The 21,826-nt window shown below is 41.8% G+C and overlaps 1 protein-coding gene across 1 annotated transcript in view; it reads right to left on the reverse strand.

The window, feature by feature from the left end:
• Positions 1–5,556: 5,556 nt before the first annotated feature.
• The window catches only part of col23a1b (collagen type XXIII alpha 1 chain b), a 116,598-nt gene continuing 100,328 nt past the window's right edge, over positions 5,557–21,826 (reverse strand). The window contains exons 8-30 of the mRNA XM_080465864.1: positions 21,460–21,486; positions 17,512–17,571; positions 15,636–15,752; positions 12,323–12,349; positions 12,157–12,183; positions 12,029–12,082; positions 11,866–11,925; positions 11,710–11,745; positions 11,530–11,607; positions 11,319–11,342; positions 9,301–9,345; positions 9,143–9,187; positions 8,974–9,054; positions 8,821–8,874; positions 8,625–8,690; positions 8,491–8,517; positions 8,348–8,407; positions 7,800–7,871; positions 7,680–7,706; positions 7,540–7,593; positions 7,146–7,232; positions 5,918–5,956; positions 5,557–5,639 (exon numbers count right to left, since the gene is read on the reverse strand). Coding sequence (XP_080321990.1) covers positions 5,637–5,639; positions 5,918–5,956; positions 7,146–7,232; positions 7,540–7,593; positions 7,680–7,706; positions 7,800–7,871; positions 8,348–8,407; positions 8,491–8,517; positions 8,625–8,690; positions 8,821–8,874; positions 8,974–9,054; positions 9,143–9,187; positions 9,301–9,345; positions 11,319–11,342; positions 11,530–11,607; positions 11,710–11,745; positions 11,866–11,925; positions 12,029–12,082; positions 12,157–12,183; positions 12,323–12,349; positions 15,636–15,752; positions 17,512–17,571; positions 21,460–21,486 — 1,170 coding nt within the window. The 3' untranslated portion in view covers positions 5,557–5,636. The remainder of the gene's footprint in view (positions 5,640–5,917; positions 5,957–7,145; positions 7,233–7,539; positions 7,594–7,679; positions 7,707–7,799; positions 7,872–8,347; positions 8,408–8,490; positions 8,518–8,624; positions 8,691–8,820; positions 8,875–8,973; positions 9,055–9,142; positions 9,188–9,300; positions 9,346–11,318; positions 11,343–11,529; positions 11,608–11,709; positions 11,746–11,865; positions 11,926–12,028; positions 12,083–12,156; positions 12,184–12,322; positions 12,350–15,635; positions 15,753–17,511; positions 17,572–21,459; positions 21,487–21,826) is intronic.

Below are 21,826 nucleotides of genomic sequence, written 5' to 3' on the forward strand. Positions count from 1 at the left end.
AGTCAGAAGTAAACAGTTTGAAGGCGCTTTCACTTCCTATGCTCCTTACCTGTGGAACAAAGTTCCTGAATACCAGAGGACTGCTGACACACTCACATCTTTTAGTCACCTTGTTTTAACGTATCTCCTTCATTTCTTTGTAAAGCAGTGTGAATTGCTTCATGTTTGAATGATGCTATAGATAAATTTGCCTTGCCCTGCCTATGGAAAGTGCTATATAAATGATGGATTGATAAATAGCGATAAATAACGTCTGTAGTTTAAGTCCAAGTTGGACCTCGGAGGTTTCTGGTCGGGGGGGTTTGCATGTTCTCCCTGGCTTTGTTTTCTCCAGGTATTCTTGTTTCCTCCTGCAGCCAAGAAACATGCGTTTCAAGTTGAAGGGTCGAGATTATGGAGCAGTGGTAAGCGTTCTCGTCTCGCAGCAAAAAGGTCATGGGTTCAAATATTGTGTTTGCATGTTCTCGCTGAGTGTGTGTGTTTCCTCTGGGTAATCTTGGGCCTCGTTTATCATCAATACTTACAGAATTATTTAAATTCTATCTTATGAATGAAATTCAGAATGGGCACAAGTACAGAAATAAAAACCTGTAATCATCAAACAAACGTACGTGTGTCGTACGCACATCAGTAAGTCATCAGTGTTGATGAATCCCACTTGTTCTTCGACGTCATGCTCGTGCATTTTCAGGATCATTTGCCTCCAGATTAGCCTCCAATTACCACAGTTTGCATGTTCTACCCGTGTGTATGTGGGTTTCCTCCCATGGTCGAAACACCTGGGGCCTCAAAACTGTGAATGTGATTGTGTGCGACTGTCAGTCTCAAATCTGAGTTGGATAAAATGGCAGGCTATTGAAGATGGATGGAATAAGTGGTCTTTAAGCTGATCTGGGCACCCTGGGACACTCAGACATAGTATATTATGTTTGCTTTAACCTACTGTATATATAACTTATATACTCATATCTATGTTACTGGCCTTTGCATTTTATTAAAAATTTTATATTTACAATTTTACAAGCAGCACATTTCAAGAGATCAAGAGACGGAGCATCTTGACAAGCCGGCGGCACTCCCTTTCATTTTATTTATTTGTATATTTGGACGGGACAGTGTATATTAACCAACTAGCCATCTCTTCACGAGGTTCCCATAAATATGTCGGATTTAGCAAAGACCTGTCGTCTCGTAGCAACAGATTCTGTTCTTGGCTTTGGTATTCACACACACACACGACATTAAATGTTTGCCAGTATTTACCAATAAAACCATCAAACAGTTTGTGTTCATGTTCAGACTTGGTAAACGAGTCTCAAGTGTTTATTGCTTGGACCACTTGCAATTAGTTGTGTAAACTGTTGTTCAGCCCCAGAAAGAATGAACTCATTCACTCTGTGACAATGGCAAACATATGCCAATGCTACAATGAACAAATTATGCATTTGTTTGGAACAGTTTAGGAAATTAGAAGCACATGCAATTGGCACATTCAGTAGCAGGTTGACTTTCTGGCGTTCGCTGAGCATTTTCCACGGATATTTGCGGTTCCAAATAGACAATTAATATTTATGATTAATTCTAATGTTTGTGGACAGGGCATCAATATTTTTATGACCACCACAGTTTACTTACCACCATGATTTTACAATTTATGTAAGTGGTGACCTATTTCAGTGCATTATGAGTTCCAGCGGTTTCATTCATTAGAGCACGTCGAGCAGGCTGGAGTTTCAGTTCTTGCTTGTAGACCAACAGTGGTAACTTGTGGGCAGTGAGCTTCTAACCAGCAAACCTCCAAATTCAATCTTGCTTCCTTAATCTTTATTCCACTGCTGCAGTTATTAATATATTTCAGGCCATTTTGAAATCTAATATAAATCTACAAATGGAAATCATATTTAAAAGAAAAAAGGACATTTATCAATAGTTTTGACGAAATACCTCAAAAGGACAATGGAAAGCCTGTATTCATCATACAATATTGTCAATTTGAGTTGGAGTTTAGCTCTGGAGTCTCTATTTCTTGCGTCATTGCCCTGTGTAGGCTGGTAACCTATCTAGTGTAACTCGTCTTTGCCTATAGCCAGCTGATGGATGGATAAATCCTTTAAGGTCTAGTTCATCAGTCATTTTAAAATATGATCACATGGTCAATTTAAAAAAATAAATAAATAAATAAATCAGATCCTCAATGGACTGACCAAGAAAATAAGAGCGTAACAAAGGTCATGGATACGTGGACATTTTCCTTTTCCCTCAGTTTGAATGTATGTGACAATACACAAACCTCAACAGAAGGAAACAAAGCATTTTGACAGGGTTATGATTTAATGACAGGAAACCATAAAGCTACCAAGTTCATTTCCATCTACATGTTTTAGCTGACCAGATTTCATGTCATACATAATTAGACAAGTAATTACAAAAATAGCTTAAATCTCTTACAACCAAATACACAATTAAAAACACATTCTCACAAAGTCAAAGCTAACACTGTGGTACGAAGATTTGCTCAAACCCGGAGGTCTTTCCAGACACTGCCCTGTGGTCTCTCCATTAAGCTGCATAAGTGACACTGATAGAATCTGCTAAAGAAATAAACACGTACAGTAATGTTACAAGGCAGATAACCATCAGCCTCTGCTGAAAGAATGGCAGCCGAGCCTCTGCGGTCAGAATATAATGATATGCCACTCCTTTACAAGTCTTTGTGTTACAGAAAGCTTTCAGAGTACCTGTAAATAGCTAAATGAGCTGCACTCTGTAGGTTTAACACATGAAGCACCTTTCTTTCAATCATCTAAAAAGTCAAAGAAATGAACTTATTCCACTGATACAGAAGTTAGTATGCTCGATGTGAATAATGCAGTTATGAAAGTAGAAAATACATGATCCTTGCAAAAGTAAAACCGATAAGAGATTGTTCTATTTATTTATTTATTTTTTAGCTCAGACCTAATCAGGATCTGTCTCTGCAGCGATATCTGGCCTAAGCTGGATCATCCACAGAGTGGATATTTCTCCTAACTATAAAGTTCACAAAACTACCCTGATTGAAATGTACAGATATGACAGTGTTTGTTATAATTCGTAATTGTCAACAGCCAGTCTATAGAGGAGTATTGAAGAAAAACAACCAGTATAAAATGCATGTAAAGTAATGAACCCAGTATGTGTACAAAAATACAAAAACGCTTAAATGTAATAATACGAACGTGTATCTGTTGATAATGACCCCAGTGAGTACAAATCCTATTTCTTTAAAGAACATATACCTCAGCACATGGTTTGAGTTTAACAAGTACATTAGGCAAAAGAAGATTATTTAAACAGCAATTTGTCCAAACTGAGAAAAAATGTATTAGGTTTAAAAACACACCAAGGACTCATTTGATAGAAACATGTTTTTTCAGATAACAAAAAAAAAAAAAAAAATCACACATGTTAAAGGATTTAAAAGGCAAAATAGCTGGCTGTTATAAACCGAAATGTTGCTGAATAACAAATGAGCAATTATCCAAAGAAACTATTCTGTTTATATATGATTCAAACGTCGTACTGGTGTATGTTAGCCCTTCAGTTCATGACTTAAAAACTGAGTAAACAAAACAACAACAAAAATCTCAAATAACACACAATTAAGGTCAGCAGCAAACACTTTTACTGTTGTCCAGATAAACTGGGAACAGCATGTCTTCTTCCACAATTAAAACATTAGAAATCGGTCTAAATCAGTGGTGTCAAACATATGGCCCAGGGGCCAAACCTGGCTGGCCAGAGGGCCTTCATCTGGCCCAGGGGATGACCTTTCAAATTTTAAAAAATCAAAAAGGAAAAATAATATATGTTTTAATAAAACAAGTTGTTGTTTCTACTTTATTTAATGAGAATTGGATTCTTTTAGTCTTTTAGCAGAAATTACACAGGGGTAGAGCTGAAAGTTCGGTGCCTTATTGCTAATAAAGTAGCTTTAGCATCAAAGCTGCACTTTGGGGGTGAATTCAGATTAGATTAGATATTCCTTTATTTGTCCCACGGTGAAGGAATTTCAGAATTTGCTAAAACACGTACGCTCAAGCTTGCAGAAATAGTAAAGCTTGAGAAGAAATGTACTGTAACACACTGGATTTTAGATTATTCCCCAGATGCGCTATTTTAAATGCAAAATTTTTCAAATGTCAGAAATGCATGACACTAGAATGAGCCTTTGAAAACAATATACCAGGGTTTTGAATATGCGCTTTAAAATTATTATTTTTTTTTTACTAAATTAAGTTTTTCAAAAACTATTTTGTACGTGTATTCTCCCTCATAATGTATGTGTCATTTGTTTTCAACTAAAACGAAGCTGAAACTTTTGTATTTTTCGTGTTTTATATGCTAATAGGCACATTTCTGAGTGGTCCAGCCCACCGGAGATTAATCTTGGGCTGAACGTGGCCCCTGAACTGAAATTTTGTAAAGTTTGACACCCCCGGTCTAAATCGATTACTGGCAGGCATTTGCCAAAGCAGCTGAAATACTGATTCATCAATAATACTGTAAATGGTTCCTTCAAATCTGGCCTTTGAGTTCTGCGAGCGAGTTACTCCATCCAACAAGTATGCGCACAGGAATGCAAAATGTTACTGGTGAAAAGAATATGTAAGCCAAAATAAAACAAAACAACACACAGGTTACCATCGTCACAAATGTAAGCCATGAAAATGTAGTCTTATCGATATTTCTGAAAGGCTTTTTAAGATGGAGAAACTGCTTATGGCACATAAAACCTATTTTTTCCGTCTGAGGAACAACTGCCTCCTTATGATCGTGCAGATATTATTTCAGAGGACTCCCAATAACAAGGTGTCTGCACAGTAAACCCTTCTTTATGTGCCAGTGACATCAGTGACTCCCCTTCAAAAAAAATCAAAAATCAAAAATCAGCTGGTTACCAAGCATCAACATGAGCAGCAAAAGGACTGCCCTCCCTCTGTGGTAGTAGCAGTGATCTGTCGCCCCCTCCTGGAGAGTTTCCATGACAGGAGTGTTCAGGATGACACAGGGGCATCACTCGGTAAACTCTGCTCCGTCAAAGCAACATGCCCCCTGTGACCTCCGCCTGTCTAATGTGTCCTTTCTCCACCAGGCCCTGCATCCATTCAGGGCTGAGAGAGACGCTTGCGTTTCAGCTTCTGCCTCGCCATTTCCTCCTTTTGGAAAACAGAGAGAGGACAAGAGAGTACTGACAACACACTCCCCAGTCGGTCAGAAAGTTACGTCCAGCCTCCGGAACGTCCATCAATCCTTAAGCTTGGGTGAGTGCACACACCGTCATTCCCGTTCTTTGGTCAGGATTAAATTCAGGCAACAAGTCAGCTTTTGTTAGTAAAACAGTCTTCTCCTGCAGCACTGGCCTCTGGACTTTCCTCCAAATCAAAGTGTCCCGCTGCCAGTTCCATTCAGTCCCTCCAAAAGCAACTCAAAAAATGTCTTTGTTCTGAAATTCTCAATATATTATATAATCAGATTTTACACACAAAAAAAAAAAAAAAAAAAAAAAAAAAAAAGGGAGCAGAGTTGTTGGTGTAGTATTCAGTTGCAATATATACCATATCAATATGTACAGATTCCATGCTGCTGGTTAGTCATCACTGCAAAAAGAAAAAACAGTGAGCGCGGATTAGAATTCACATATTGCACTGACGAGTCAATCACAGCAAGTAACTGCTGATGGTGGTTATGCATGCTGCACAATGACAAGCTTCCACACATTGCAATATACTCACAAAATGCCCCTGCATCAAATCAGAGTCAACAATTGTAAATTGAGTATTTATGTCGGCGCCTTAACAGTGTTAGCCATTCCCTGACTGTTTCATCATCGCTGGGCTATAATCTCATCAGTATGTGTGAGTCGGTATCTGCTCACCTTGTGCCAGCAGCCTGGTATGGGTAGTCCATCATGTCCCTACAGGACGAGCACAAGGAGGAATTTAAACAGCCTGAATTTTTCAAGTCACTTATGCTTCGCTGCGCATTACATTTATGCACGTTCAACAGTTGAGAATTTAGATTTGAATTATTAAAGAAATAACAAATATAAATCACAAATAACATTTTTCTCATTTATACTAGCTCTCAGTTCCATGTAATGTTTATATCTAATGGGAAATAATTGTATTCGCCATACTAAAAGCAATATATCTGAATATATTGTAGTGGCAGCAATGTAAAGCATTTATTCTGAGTAAATGCCTGTTTTTAAGGTGAATAATAAAGAAGACAGACATGAAGTACCGGCGGGTTGATGAAAGACAGAACAGACATGCAGAATTGAAAGGAGACACAGCGTTTGAGACAATAACAGGCGTGTCGAGAGAGAAGTGGAAGAAGAAAGGAGAGATACTGTACCACAGGACAGGGGGGCTCAGGGCCCGAGGGAGGAAGAGGAGTTTGAGGAGGAGACAGTCCTTCCTTTATAGTCGGACCTTTTGTCTCATCACAACCCTGCCGGCGACGGCCGGTTATGGAAGGACAGCATTAAGAAGAGGAAATGACAGAGATAATGCTAAGAGTGAAATAGAAAAAAGCTTTTTTTTTTTTAATACAACAAAAAAGTCAACGGAATAAAAATGTTCCCACACAAGAAGATAAACATTTAAATAACCAGATGAAAGGAGGACATGGAGACGGTCGTAAGAGTAGAAGAAGAAAAAACCTTTCATGAGCCTAATTTCAAAGTCGGGATTTTAACTTGTCAGAACCGCGCGTGTCTCATATTGACATCCTGTAGATCAGCACACCTCCTTTACAGAGTCAAATGATGAACCTGGTCTGATCTGAAAGGCTCATTGAGGTGTGTTCATGACAGATGGATGATATGCCAAGCAACAGATGGAAAAAAAAAAAAAAAAAAGGTTCTGGGTTCTTTCTGTAGCACCGTGTGTTTTTATTTAAGAAAAAACAAAAAGTCTAAGTTGATTTTTATCATTCCTATCCCGAGGATTGTCTGTTGAGAAACAGCATGGACGCCACATCTGTCTAGTCTCGGGTTTAACTTTTAATTTTTGGTAACCATCTTTACAAGAAATTAAAATTGGTCTGCTCATTGAGCTCAGTAAGTGAAAGAAAAGTGTAAGTGTGTGTCGGTGACGTACCACAGGACAAGGCTGGTCGAGGCCTGGTGGGCCTTGCTCTCCCTTCTGGCCCTTCAGACCTCTCTTCCCTACGGTGCCCCGGTCACCCTGCACAAGGAAGAGCACCATATATACAATCATGGTTGAAAGAAGCCTGCCCGGCTACTTTAACTGGATTCAGTTTTAGTCTCACTATCTTTGTCTATTGAACCTCCTTGCAGATTCAGTGCCTGCTCCCTATTCTTTAGAAATGATGGTAAACACGTCCTCCTTCTTCAGACAGCCTCCAGCCGACGGCTCTCTACAACTCGCCACTGACCAGTGGCTCAACAATTTAATCGCTAAACACAGGGCCTGTCTTTATCTGGGTCCGTGATGATTCCCAGTCATGAATGAATACTGTAAATATAGTCACCTTCTCTCCTCTTTCCCCGTGGTCACCTTTTTCTCCCATCAGGCCGGGGAAACCCTGCACGGAAAGGTGCACACACACACTGGATGCATGCTGCACTACAATACAATACAATTTATTTAAAGTGTGAGTTGATAACTTACATCCAGTCCCGGCTCTCCCGGTCTTCCCTATGGACACAGTCACTCATTAAAGTCACAAAAATGATCTCCCGCTGACAAACAATAACACTTAGTGAGTGATGAAGGTAATTTCTTTCTTACTTTTTCTCCCTTGGCCCCTGGGAGACCCACTAACCCTGCAGGCCCACTCGGACCCGGGAGGCCATCTAGTCCCTGCAGGCAAAGGTAAAAGTCAACATGGCTTTAATGCGGTTTCAAACACTGTCACATTAAGAGAGGGGCGGGACGATGAGGCTCGATCACAGAGCCCTCCCCTGACTGTCAAACTGTGCAATCTGTCTCAGGCCAAGAAATAATTCAAGATTGAATGTCAGACTTCATAATAGTTTTACATTAAACTGTCAGGTATGCTTTCGTTATCAATAGCTGGTTGAATAGGTAATAAAAAGCAAAAATGTGGTAGTTAAAGAATTTTAGTTTGACACCTGAAATGTCTTTGTATATTCTATTAATGTTGTTACCCTTATGGTTTTGCACTAAAGCTTATGTCTCCGTGTCAAATATCAAATTCAGGCATAAAAACACGTTTCTCCTTCTGCAGCGCCACCCATGAAGCTCTTCGGTACCCCCTAAGGGAGGACATTTAAAACCACTGCACTTATGATGACAATATAAGAGGTATTACTCACATTATGTCCAGGAGCACCAGCCTCCCCCTTTTCCCCCCTGATCCACATTCCCGGCTCCCCCTGCGTTAAACAACAGGGATATTGAGTACCAAATAACCAGGCACACCGCCTTTGATGCATCCCACCAACAGTGAAACGCTTACCTTAGGACCGGGCATCCCATGCAGTCCCTGAAAGACATTGTGTTCTGTGAGTACGTCACAGCTTCAAATCCAAAACCCCCCCCAAAAATCTGACCAGTTTCAATTGGGATGGGAGCGCTGGGGTAAGTACTCACCATGGACCCGGGGGACCCAGGAACCCCTGGTGGGCCAGGCGGACCAGGCTGTGAAATCATCTGAACCTGAGCACCATGGATGACGGGAAAGGAGGAGCATCATTTACATGCCCAGATTTGTCTGATATCGATAGACCTGCCTGCTTGAGGCTGCATTATATATATATATATATATACACAAGTGTTTTCCACTGACCAGGTTGTCCTCCAGTCTGCAGTCGCCTTTCTCCCCTTTATGTCCATCCAAACCCTGACCCACAAAAAGAAAGATTTTTTTCAGATTTCTTGTTCTGTTCAACTTTTGCACTGTGTGAAGCATGGAAGCATCACGTTTCCTGTCGCCACTCACAGCAGGTCCAGAGAGTCCCATCTCTCCCTTCTCTCCTCTCTCACCAGGATGTCCCATCTCACCGACGTCCCCTGTGGGTCCCTGGAGGTGACCAGGCAAGAATGAAAGATAAGTATGAGCGGTGAAAGCAACTTGGAGGCCCTCAAAAGAGTTTCCAGTGTTGCTGTACCTGGTCCCCGTCAATTCCTGCTGGCCCGGGTAAACCAAGCTCACCCTAATCAGAAAAAAAAAAAGACACAGATTCACTCATTTGAAAAAAAAAAAGAAGAAATAAACAGAGATTTTCATTAAACAACAAAAAGAGGGGGGAGGTTTTTCAAGTTTCACCTTCTCTCCTGTGGCGCCCGGGGGTCCTGGTGGTCCAGGTGGGCCCTGAAGATGAACAGACTGATATCAGCATGTAAATATACAAAGAAAAACAATCACATGTCCTCCTCATCTACCACACTTTAAACTCGCAACCACTGTTTTACACCACTTGAGGGAGTCAGTCACATGGAAACCCATTAAGATAGCCAACCAGGAATTACCCTCCTCCGATCCTCTTATAACAGGTGTTCACTACGTATGTCTGCAGAGCAATAATTGTTCCGTTTTAGAACGTTCTCTTGAGACAACAGCTGAGTCAGGCAGTAGAAGTCAAAGCTGGTCAAACAGAGAGAGCGAACCGAAATGCATGTACTATACACACACACACACACACACACACACACACACACACACACACACACACACACACACACACACACACACACACACACACACACACACACACACACACACACACACACACACACACACACACACACACACACTAAACTCTCCATAGCAGGACCTAGATTCCTCCATTTGTTCACATAAACTTTCAAGGAGTCATGCAACCTATTGTATATATAGAAATACTGATACTACTTCCACTTTAATTAAATCTGTCTTTTCCATACAGCTACTCAGACATGTGATACACACTGTATGCGGCTGTTTACTTTCACTGTTCATCACAATGCAACAGAAACGGGAAATGTATCCTCGTCCCCAACTGGATTAAACTAAATATGTTACATTGCGCAATGCAGAGCTGTCGGTAAACAGAACTGATGGCAATTTAATTTTACAGAAATTATTAAACAGTGCTGAACGTTGTCTGTGCTCCACAAAAGCCTGGCATCATTTTCCATTGGGGTGACTGGTCTGATACAAGATGAGGCCTCTTCAAAAGGAGAAGAAGCAAAAACATCCGTGGGACTTTATGTAACACTGGATGGAGATTAGCATGCACAGATGTGCGCTGTTTTCAGTCCATGCTATGATATGGAGCGCGCTCTTAAATCTTCCTTCATCTCTGCAATCACAATGTCACACTTGTTACGTCTCTTTTTGAAGGTCTCAACCATCTTGAAGTAATAATAAAAAGGAAACCATGTTGCCTCCCAGAGGTGAACAAATCCCTTTTTCCAATTTCTAACTCTTTTGTTTGTTCTCTATTAAAGCCATGGAGACCAACAGATGTTTACTGCAGCTATTTGACATTCAACCACTGAAAGGGGAAGACGGATTGCTTTTGAAAAAGCCGTAAAATAAATGACAGTGAAACGGGGTTTAAAACAAAATTCATCAATATTTGAATACAGATAAAACTCAACTCTTCACAAGGAAAAAAATCAATAAACAAGTTAGGTGGCAAATCACAATTAATAAGAAAAATAATCAGATGCACACACCACCACAGTGATAGCCATCTGTCAGTAGCCGGTACCACAATACATGCAAGTGTCTTGTGTCTGAAGAGAGCGTGCCGACGAGGAGGAGCTGCCTCCTCATCCTTTCTAATGCATTCCCGTTGTGCATCTCGTGAGTTATGTGCAGATATACAAATAGAAGAACGCCCCACGCTGCCCTCCAGCAGGTTTCAGTATCTGCTTTTCTTCAGACGCATGGATACATAGCATGAAAAGACACTTGAAAAGAAAGTAACAATGGCTGTTGATTTTTTTTCTGCATGATCAAGTGTGTCTCTTAAGGCTATGTATTATCTGATAGAATCGCACAGATGTAGTATATTTGCTGTGCTTTGTATCTCAAATGAGCACACGGGAGAGCCTGGTGGGGTGGGGTGGGGGGTGCGGGGTAATGCTTCTTCAGATGTGGCCCAGACAGTGACATCCAATACAGCTGAGGTCTCAGGCTCTGGGCCGAGGGCATCTACAAAAACAAGCAGATCTGATGTTTTGAGGCAGGTGAGCTGTGCAGTGGAAACACGCAAAGTCTGTGCTCACGCAAGTCTGCGTTCTGGTGTTAGTCACTGATCACACCGCCAAAACCATGCAGCCACAGCGGCAGGTTACCGAGACGCTGATGGTGTTGATGGCCTGTCAGAAAAGAAACGTGGACATTTTGAGTTTTGTGGGGTGTGAGGAGGAAATAACCCAAACCTGCTATTTCCCAGCTTGTTGAAAGCTGACCTCGATGTGAACGGTGAAACTGGGCAATGAATACTTCATGGAAGATACGATTCAACCGTAAATCTGCTCTCATGGACACGTTCATACCGCTCACCTGGAAAGCATCTAGGAGTTTTCTATTGAAGTCGGCGATGTCTGAAGAGCCCGCGGTGCCTTTCTCTCCAGGATAACCCTGAAGCAGACATAATGAAATAATAAGATATACGGTAAAATGCAAATATTCCATGCATTTAGAGAGATTGCAGCTGATTGACTCGAAGAGAAACAAACATACCATCGGTCCCTGATCTCCTACTTCTCCTTTGTCGCCCTGCGTGAAGCAGAAAGTCCGGATTATGACCGGCAATAAATTTTTACGACCTCATGGCAACAGTATATGATATCTTGTCTCAGGATCACGTAAACGGGGTTTTTCACATTTATGTTCTACCTTCAGTCCTGGCAGCCCATCCATGCCTCTCTCTCCTTTCTCTGCAAAACCTGGCTCTCCCTGTTGCAATAATAACAATTAAAAAAAAAATTCAATGTCATTTGGAGGACAAAAATAGTTAATATCAAAGACTTGATTGCTGAGATGTAAAGCTGTGTTGTACCTTTGTCCCCGGAGGACCCTGAGGTCCTGGATAGCCGGGCTCTCCCTCTTCTCCCTGTACACATAATTGAATTGATCAGTGTGAAAATAATTTAGGATGAAGACTAATGATCTTTTGAAGAGTCTCACCGGCTTCCCTGGTGATCCCTGTGATCCCTGTGGCAAAAATGTGTTCATTCATTAGTTGAGGAAAAGAAAACAGATATCTATCCCAGGAATGTGACTAAACTAAAGAAATTGGCACCACGTCGTTTGGAAAGTGAAAAGAAAAAACATACATGCGACCTACACTCACCTCAATACCATCACGACCTGGAAAACCCTAAAGAGAACAGAAAAAAAACAAAAAACATTTTGATGCGCAAATTCAGATCCAATCACTTCAGACTTTGGCCACTAGATGTCACTGTTGGATAAAATATACTAGGCAGTCCATCTGCAGTATCTGTTTAGTCAATGACGGGAGCCACAAAAATATCATACAGAAACTGGCCCCATGAACTACAACCACACACATATGGCTTGTAGGTTATTAAAGACTTGAATCCAATTATCTTGAAACATTTATTCAGTGTATTTAGATTTGATGGTAAAAGTGAGGTCATTATGTACTTGATGAAAGTGACGATTCCCACATCCAGGGATTTTTCCTCCACAGTTATTTACAGTTGTGGCCGCTTGTCTGAAGATTTGAAGCCTTAATCAGAAATTTCACTGAAGCTTTTCAAAACACGGCATCTGTTTAAACATTGAAATCAGTGATATGCAATCTTACAAGAGGCTCTGTGAACAAGAATAAGTCTTCATCGATCTATGGCTCTAATATCAATTTTCTTCTCCAATTTGTCACCTCACTTCACACCAAGTTCATCTCCTGTGTTTGTGTTTGCAGTTGCATAAATTGTGGCGGAACCCTCCAACAGCTATAACACCAAGAGTAATCTAATGAGGTCAACAGAGGGAGCAAAGCAGTATATTAAGTTTAGTACTACAATATGACATTTCCTTCTGCTTGAATTATAATAATCACAAGTGTGCTCAAAAGGGACTTTAAAACCCCTCAAAATGCTGTTTATCCTTCGAGCATGAAGTGCTTACAGATGGGGGAAGTAAATGAATAAATAAGTGGGGGAAACTAGAAAACAAATATGCCTCCGCAAAGCCAACCCTGGTTTCAAAATCTGTTTGATGAGCATTAAAATTATGTGAATTTTAAGCTCCAGTTACTCTAATCAGCAGATCTCAGTGCAGCGCAGCGACTGTGAGTGATTTTGTTGGATGGCACAGTTCACCAACATCATCAAAACACCAGCGACCAGAAAAAAAAAAAAACCCCGATGAGGCTTCCAGAGACTTTCAGACTCTGGTGACTGTTTTTAGAATAATTTGTCAGGATGCTTTGTGTTGTTTTTCCCATTTATTTTACCACGCATGTGCTCTGAAAGGAGCGTTTTCTCCTTTAGGACCTGGCAGAAGATTAATCTGAAGCAGGGGTCTGCGTATAAAGAACTTCCCCAAACACAAACACTCTGGTTTGTCTCACGTTCACTCTTTGTCATTTGACTTATTTAGGCAAACAGACCTATTGTTGGTGTTTGCTGGGGCCAGGTGGACTGCACATCTGCTATGAAGTCATTCCTGGCAGACAGTTCTTCTGGTCCCCATTTCTCTGTTTAATGCTGCTCTCTCACTCAGACGCACGCATGCACGCATGTTTCCGTACCTTACGTGGACGACACATTGACTTACATTAATCTCCTGCAAATTTACACTTGGCTAATTTACCCCAACCAGAACTATAGTCTGACCTAAAAATATTTAAAGATTCATTGTTTTCCTTGCAGGAACCTTGGGTTAGTGCTCAATCAGGTTTAAGTCCCAGGTCACTCAGTATGGAAGAAACACGGCCGCAACAATGCTTGTTATTTTTCTCAATATTACAGATATTACAAACATACATTCATCTGCTGCAGAATTTCTCTTCCGTTTGTCATAACTCATGCTTAATCAACCTCAAAACATCACCAGAACTGCACGCACACTGTGGAGAAGTCGGGGTGTTTACTTGATCGGTCAGAGCGAAGTAATAAGGTCATGATATAAATAGGAGGTTATTAGCCTTCCACTCTGTCATCATATTTCACAGTGAAGAGCAGAAGCGTCTTAGATGCTTCCCAGCTGCTGTTCTTCCTGTCTCTCTCTCTCTCTCTCTCTCTCTCTCTCTCGGCACATACTAACTGTCATCTTCATCTGCTCCGCTGCTCTGTGGGTCTTTTTCTTTATCTCAGTCCTCGAGCAGCCCTTTAACCTCTCTTCTCACCTCATGTACCTCCCTCTCATCTTTTGATCTCTCCTTCCCAGCAGCAGGAAACAAATCGGCGTTGCAAATAATTTCTAGTTCCTCCTTTTTACCCTGTGTGCCGAGCGGGATGGATGATTGGCGGTTCAAGTGTCAGCTGCAGTTCAAATTATAAACGACAACTTCTTGAATCGACGCGTTGTAAATCCACTCGCTCCAAGCAGAGGGGCTTTTGGTAGATCGCCATTTTCTTTTTTTAAATTTTTTTATCCCCACTTGTGTCTACATCACAGAGGTAAACACTGAGGGTCTGTGGACACCCAGACGCTCTCCTGCTCAACCCACTCAGACATCTGTCCTCAACATGGAGCAGCTCTCTGTGCTCTGCTGTTTTGTTTTGCTGTCTTGCAGCGGCTTCAATCAACTTGAGGAGTGCAATCGACTGGGTTACGAGCTGGGCCCCCATTTTCATCCACCCTGCTTTTCGTGTTAACTTTCACAGTCATAGTCAAGTCACTCACATTGACTCCCTTGTTCTCCCGTTCCACTGGAGGGACCGAGAACTTAAATTCCCTCACTTAGAAAAACAAAAATTGCAGTTTTCTTTCTCTTCAGTTGAATAACCACAGCTTTTCTAACCTGCAACCGTATATGAAAAATAACCTCTGGGAACCAGAAAGCTAATTTTGAGAAACAAAAACAGCCTGGGGCTGAGGAGCACCCTATTGTTTGGTGAGACCGGCAAACTGCCCGTGAACTTGCCGCAGTGCCATATCTGTTTCAGCAGTGTACAGCCATACAGTTGAGGCAGGAGGGGGGGTGAAGGGGGGGGGGGGGGGGGAGAAAATGGGGCGACTGGAGGAACTTTGCGGCCACGAGCTTACACAAAACAGATGAGGCCAGGAGTACGGTTGCTATTCTGGGAGTTTTTTTTAAGGTAAGCCACAGCTCACTGGCAAACCCGGAATAATGGGAATGTGGGTTTATTGCAATTTACTGCGCAGACCCCCCCCCCCCCCCTCCCGCAATACATGTAGAAAAATGCACATTCACACACAGCAGTCGTACAGAGGAACATGTGCTACAATCTGTCCCACTGTTGTGGTTGGAGTTCACAGTTAAGAGTAACAAAGGCCTTGATGACTGAGGTGTTTTCAGTGACCACGCTCTTTGTGGCTCAACCTTGTTATGCTGGTGAGAAAAAGGGGAAGATGATGGAGGAGGAGAGTCAGAGCAGTGAAAACCTTGTGTTGACCCGTGTGAAAGCTTTGTTTTGCGCATGTTTGGCATTGCTACAGATTGCTCTTACTGGCTCTCCTGCGGGGCCTCGGGGTCCGTCCTTGCCCGTGTTCCCAGGGGGCCCCCGGGGTCCGGGGGGACCTGGGGGACCCGGGGGACCAGCAGGTCCAGCCTGGCCCTGATCACCCTGACGATAAAGACAGAGGAGATAGAAACATCAGGACACAGTCACACAATATATAGAGACATGGAGAAGCACAGCTGCTTTTAAAACAGGCATTACTTGAGGCTGACAGTGTGTGAAAACAAGTCTCACATTTAGTGACAATGCATTTGAGATGGTGGCAAAAATAATCATCAAACCTAAAATCCAATAATTATAACTTAATGATAAACATTTTTTCTTTGCGATTGTGATGTTTCTGCCATTGTGGTGATGTAAATACAGATTTCCATTTTATCCAGCTCTTCAAATGACAAATAGTCAGTCTAATAACTGATTCTCACGATTGGGAACTGGCTGATTCATAACTGCAGCGGTGTGTGATTTCGTGTTGAATAATCCTCCTCAGCAAACAGCTCAGCTCGAGTTACATCAATTAGTTAGGAGTCAAGTGGTGGTGTGCACACGTTATTTTGGTTTCAGTTATTCAGTCCCGATTAAAGTGGGGGTATTTTCAACTGCATGCCCTCCCTCGAGGGAGATGCACTCTTTGTCAGTCATGCAGAAGTCAGCATCAAACAAAACAGCCGAGATCATCAGCGACTCTGGATACAAGTTAGTTTGAATGATTTTTAATCTTTCGTGTTGCTGTCAGGAGGACTAATCTAATCTCTAATCTCTTTAACCAAAGAGACAAAACTGTTGATCATGCTCATGCTAATAGTTTGTAATGGAAGCTTGTCTATTTACGTCTGCAACATTTATTTTGGTTTTCCACACTGAATATCATTCGGGCATTATTTTTTTGTACTAGGGTTGTATTTTTCTGAAAAGTACATCTGTCTTCACAGCTAATAAAAAACCTGGCTCACTTATCAAAGACACCTTCTTCTTATAGTCACACGCTTCCTCTGCATCCTGCCACTCCTACATCTGGTGAACTATGGTTTGTTTTCGAGATAAGTGATATTGTATCGCACATTATTAAAAATGTAAACTCCTATTGCCATGTTACAACAGACATCCTCGAATTTATTATTATTTAATCTCTATTTGTCTTAGGCCCAACAAAACAGCCATCAAGAGACTAAGTTTGTTTGTTCTCTTTGTAAATAGAAGCACACATGTCCAAACTATGTGGTTGGTCTTACAAAATGTTTTCCTCAAAAGTTTTGGATGATTTAGGATTTTAGACACAAACTATTTCACAATTTCCCCCCTCCATCAATCATGGTAATAAAACAGAGCATACACTGTGAAGATGGAGATAAATAAGGCTGAGATTAATTGATTGCGACGTGACTGGCCAAGGTGAAAAAGTCAGTTAGATATGAAAAGCTGGTCATGCGTGCATGCAAAAATAAAAAGGCTGGTTAAAGTGTTAAAAGAGCCCACATGCCTTTTAGCTGCGGTCTACCTTCAGAAAACGTCTCTGAAAGCTGCTGGACTGCTCTCCAGAGAGAAAGCCATGGTCATATCGGGGGAAGACCATCTAACGTGCAGCAATGGCGAAAAGAAGAAATTGGAAGGAAGAAGAGAAAATGGAATAAGAAAAAACAAACAGAAAAGAAAGAGACACATAAGAATGGTTTACTACAACTGCAACTGCAGTGTGAAGAAAGAGATCAAGGTTCAGGAGCCCCAGGAGCTGCAGGGTTAAGAAAAGAGAGCAAAAGAGGTGCTTGGCGCTTCTTTCTGCAAGGACAGGGACAGGAGAGCAGCCGGACAGACAAGGGGCAGCTGCTGGGAGCACTGACGACCAATTTCTCCGGGAGGGACAAACCTTAAGAGCGAGAATCTGATTACTGTGTAGACCTGCAAATGTGCTGTAGTTAGGAGGACCCTGGAGAGAGGAGTAACAAAGGTTAAGGTGAGTAATCCAGCATCAGATAAACATGAACAGCTCGACAAGATACTGACTATAAACCTTTGCAACCTCACGGTTTAACATAAGCAGAGCTGAAGCATTGGATCACCTCGGATTGTACAGATTTACCACATGAGGTGGAAAATCCAAATCTGCCACATCTGCACGTCGTGTCATGTCCATTTCATGAAACACACAAGTGACGCCCAGTAACTTTACTGTTTTGCCCTTTCAAGGAAATTATATTTTGGTTTTCCCCATTCAAACACATTTAATCATGTGTGTGTTTCACTTAATGCCTTCCCATCCTTCCCCCAGCAAGCAAAACAAACAGAGGTGGCTTGGCTCCGGCCACTCAACAGACAGTCAATGTGTTGATTGTCCGTCAAGCTGAAAGGAGCTGAGTTTGTCTGCCGCCGCAGAGCTTGGAGCACTGTGCCGCTTCTTTGGATGAGTTCCCTCAAACACACATGGAGGGTGGAGAGAAGATCTGAGAGTGGAGTGGGGGTGGGGTGGGGGTAACAGCAGGGGGACGCTGGGGAGAGAAAGGAGGAGAGCTGCTGGTTGACTCCAGAGGTTCCTGTTAACGGGCTGCGGCGAGCGATGGATAGCTGAGGTTTCATCCACACCGCAGAGCCTCCCCCACCACCCCCTTTTTTTCGCCCGTGCATCGCTCTCTGTCCACTGTCACATTCACTCATTCACACCGCTCCCACCATGAAGACCGCATACACACATGCTCCTTAAACATCTCATAAGAGAACAGAGGGTCTCACAGGGGACTTCCCTGTTACCTCGCTCTCATCAGACCTGAGGCTGATACAGGGACAGACAGCCATTCAACCTCAGAACATAATGTGTTTTCTGTTGCTGCCCCGGGAAGGCAAAAGAAGGATTTGGCCGGGGATGAAACCCCCATCATGTCTTGTCTTTCGCTCCCGCCGCCAGACAAACCTAAACATGCAGCGTCAGTGCCATCTATATGGATTTGACAGTGTGGCTCGTAGAAATGGCTACCAGCTTTATCCCATTTGATGGAATTTACTTTGGCGAAACATGCCTCACTATGGATGACCTTTAGTCACACCAGTTTGGTGGTTCTACCACATCTGATTTTGTTTTAATCCCCCCATTATCCCGTGTTGCTGATGGATCGTGGGACCATATTAAACCCAGCAAAGACGGATCGATCGGAAGTCGCAGATTGACAGAGATTCATGGCTGTATTCCGGTTTCACATGTTCTCTTGTCCTCTCATGGAGTTTAAAGGTGAACGAGTGTACAATCACAGAGTGATAACAGGATCCTCAGCCTCTCATTGCACAAACTTTTACAAAGCCGAGTAAACTCGAAAGTAAATTAATTAGCTTTTTGAAAACTGAAACCCCAAAATGAACATTTTCACGTGTCTGACCATTCCTGTATTAAATGTATTCAAAAGGGGCCAAACCTCATTCACAAGTACAGTAGCTTTAGAAGCCGGCTTTGTTTTGTACTAAGCTTACGTCTCTAAGTGATACTCTGAGGTTTCGGAGGCTGCCGACTTATCCAAGGACATCAGAGCAGCAGGAGACTCAGCCAAGTGCAATATTTACCGGTTGGAACTACGTAACACAGAATGCCAAAAAGATTTAATTCCAGCGCAAACGATTACCTCAAAAACTGAAAGCACAGGCAGGGAGATCAAATAGTTCACGCCTTGATAGGAATCAGGAATCTGTTATGTTTGAAACCACATCGCGATCGCTGTTCCATGGGGTAACGCCGTCAGATTTACACCCCATTTATGCTCTGATATAAAACAATAGCCCCTGGTGGTTTCATTCCGATACTCTTACACACTCTGTTATGCCAATAATGTCACGGCACAAGTCTGAGGAGCCATACGAGTGCACATCCAGTTTGTGAATATTATTCCATGTCATTAGTGGAAAAGTTGCTAGAAAATGCTGAGGATAATGAAGACAAGCAGCGAGTGGTTACAAAAAGATTTGAAGCCTGTGTGGATATTTTGAAAGCCAAAGTGCTTCACATTCACAGCTTTGGACCTCATACAACGAGCAGTTGCCAATACAGAAATTGATTGCTAACAGTTTATGTCTGGTATATGTATTCATGTCACCATTCTGTGGAGATTTTAAAGGGTATATGTGCTCATATTTTACTTTTTTCCAGTGTTTCATTTGCCTTGACAGCCCCATGAATTTAGTTCTGTGGCTTCGAAGTTGAAAAAGCCACTCCTGTACAGCTCCTGCCAGTCAAGGCTGTTTTCTTTCTTTTCGGTGCACGGATCTTAATGGGCCTTTCCCCGTTCAGCTGACTTACAGCCTGCCGGACACTGGCTGGATGGTGGGCTGTGCTGACGGAGATATATGACACAAGTGTATCTCCATGACACTGCAAAGTAACAGAAAGTCATACAACTTTTGTTTTCTACAGGTTCCGAGTGTAGGCTGTGTGATTTGTGTGGTTGCAGGCCAGAACATTTACATACCTCGCCATTATGTACACATTTGGTTCCTAATTAAAAATGGATGAGAATATCTACAGTATGTAACATCGTATAATGATGCAATACATTTTGTTGATAAAGGGCATTTAATGCATTTAACTTGTTGTTTGTGTGTGCGTGTGTGTGTATTCTTTTTTTTTAAATAAGTGAAACCAGAAACAAACATTACGAAATGCTCGACAAAATACAGCCCAATTTTGTATAGTATCTTCTGGCAGTCGAAGCCAAATCAACCAAGCATTCATGTCAAACTTACAGACAGAAAAATACAAATAACAGGAGTTTTGGCTCTCATCTACATTTGTCTTGCATGTAAAGCAGCGATCTGACCTGATACTTTATACTCCAGCATCATAAAAAAAAAACATGACTGATTCATGGAGTACCCGACTGTACAGAGAATGAAAACCATCGAGCATGTAAAGCGCAGGGGGCTTATTTTCAAACCATGCTGCAAGAAGCAAGAGATAATTACATAGATCTTATGGTGGGAGGAATGATATCACGTGAAAAGGCAGCACAGACAACATAGACCAGATGCAGAGTGAGGTTTCCCTGTAAATGTTAAGAAAGCACAGTTTGGGTGAGACTCGATGGCCCTTTTGATGGCGAGGTCGAAGTATTTCCATCGTTCTTTAATAATATCATTTCTCAGCATAGGCTTTGGAGACGCGGCCAACTTGAACCTCATCAGAGGAGTGAGAGCATGTTGTTGCCGTAGTTCCTGGGAATACCGCACAGAGCAAACATATATTGAACATGAACATAATTTAATTGGATTATTTAAAGGCCATCTTTCTGTGATGAGAGTTTTCAGAACTGATCAAATATTTTGTTTTGTCACACTCAATTTCCAATTTGTGATCTCAGCCGCTTTTCTTTTTCTGTGAAGTCTTCCTCTGGTCGTCCTCATACATGCCAAACTCAGGTGCACTGATAAATCACTCGCTCGTCGGTGTTAAAGATAAGTGTAGTTTGCTTGTGTGCGCCTTGCATGAGTGTTTGATATCAACTGGAAATACCTAAGTGCGGCAAATACAGCTGAATCTAAGAAATCCCTATACATAGATAAATGGTCTTGTAAATTATAATACTATAATCATCAAACATATAAACTGAAGAGATTTAAGCATTTATCGTTTTTTAAGCATATTCATAGCCTCAGATTGAAAACCGAAAAGGATCTTTAATGATAGCTTCAATATTTAGGGATAAAGTATATTTGATTTTTCGAAGTATAAAACAGAAAATGTTTGAAATATTTCTTGTTTCCTGTAGCTGTAATGAAAAAGAAAAAGAAAAGGCAAATAACGGAGGACCAATTTAAAATGTAAACGGAAAACAAAACTTACTCTTGGCCCAATGTCTCCTTGGTCACCCTGTGAGAAAGACAGAGTATGAGTATTAGTACACAGTATCAGTCATTCAACAGCTAATGTACAGCAGCAGTTCCAGACAGGCCTAAAATGAACTCTTCTCTATGGAAAGGAACTGACACAAAGGTCATTTATCCCCAAACCAGCTCAGGATGTTGACATTTACTGGAAAAACGGGACAAGATCGGTTCAGTAAAACTGGGAGTGTACATGCTGGAAATGCAAAGGAGCCAATTTTCCAAACCTCAATATTGTTCGTCAGAGCAATCTCTCAAATCGGCCCGATTCCTGCTCTGACAGATGCCGTTTACTGCAGTTACTCTATATTGTTCTTGTGGTCGTG

The sequence above is a fragment of the Lipophrys pholis genome, assembly GCF_963383615.2.
Source record: "Lipophrys pholis genome assembly, chromosome: 6".
Classification (NCBI taxonomy): Eukaryota; Metazoa; Chordata; class Actinopteri; order Blenniiformes; family Blenniidae; genus Lipophrys; species Lipophrys pholis.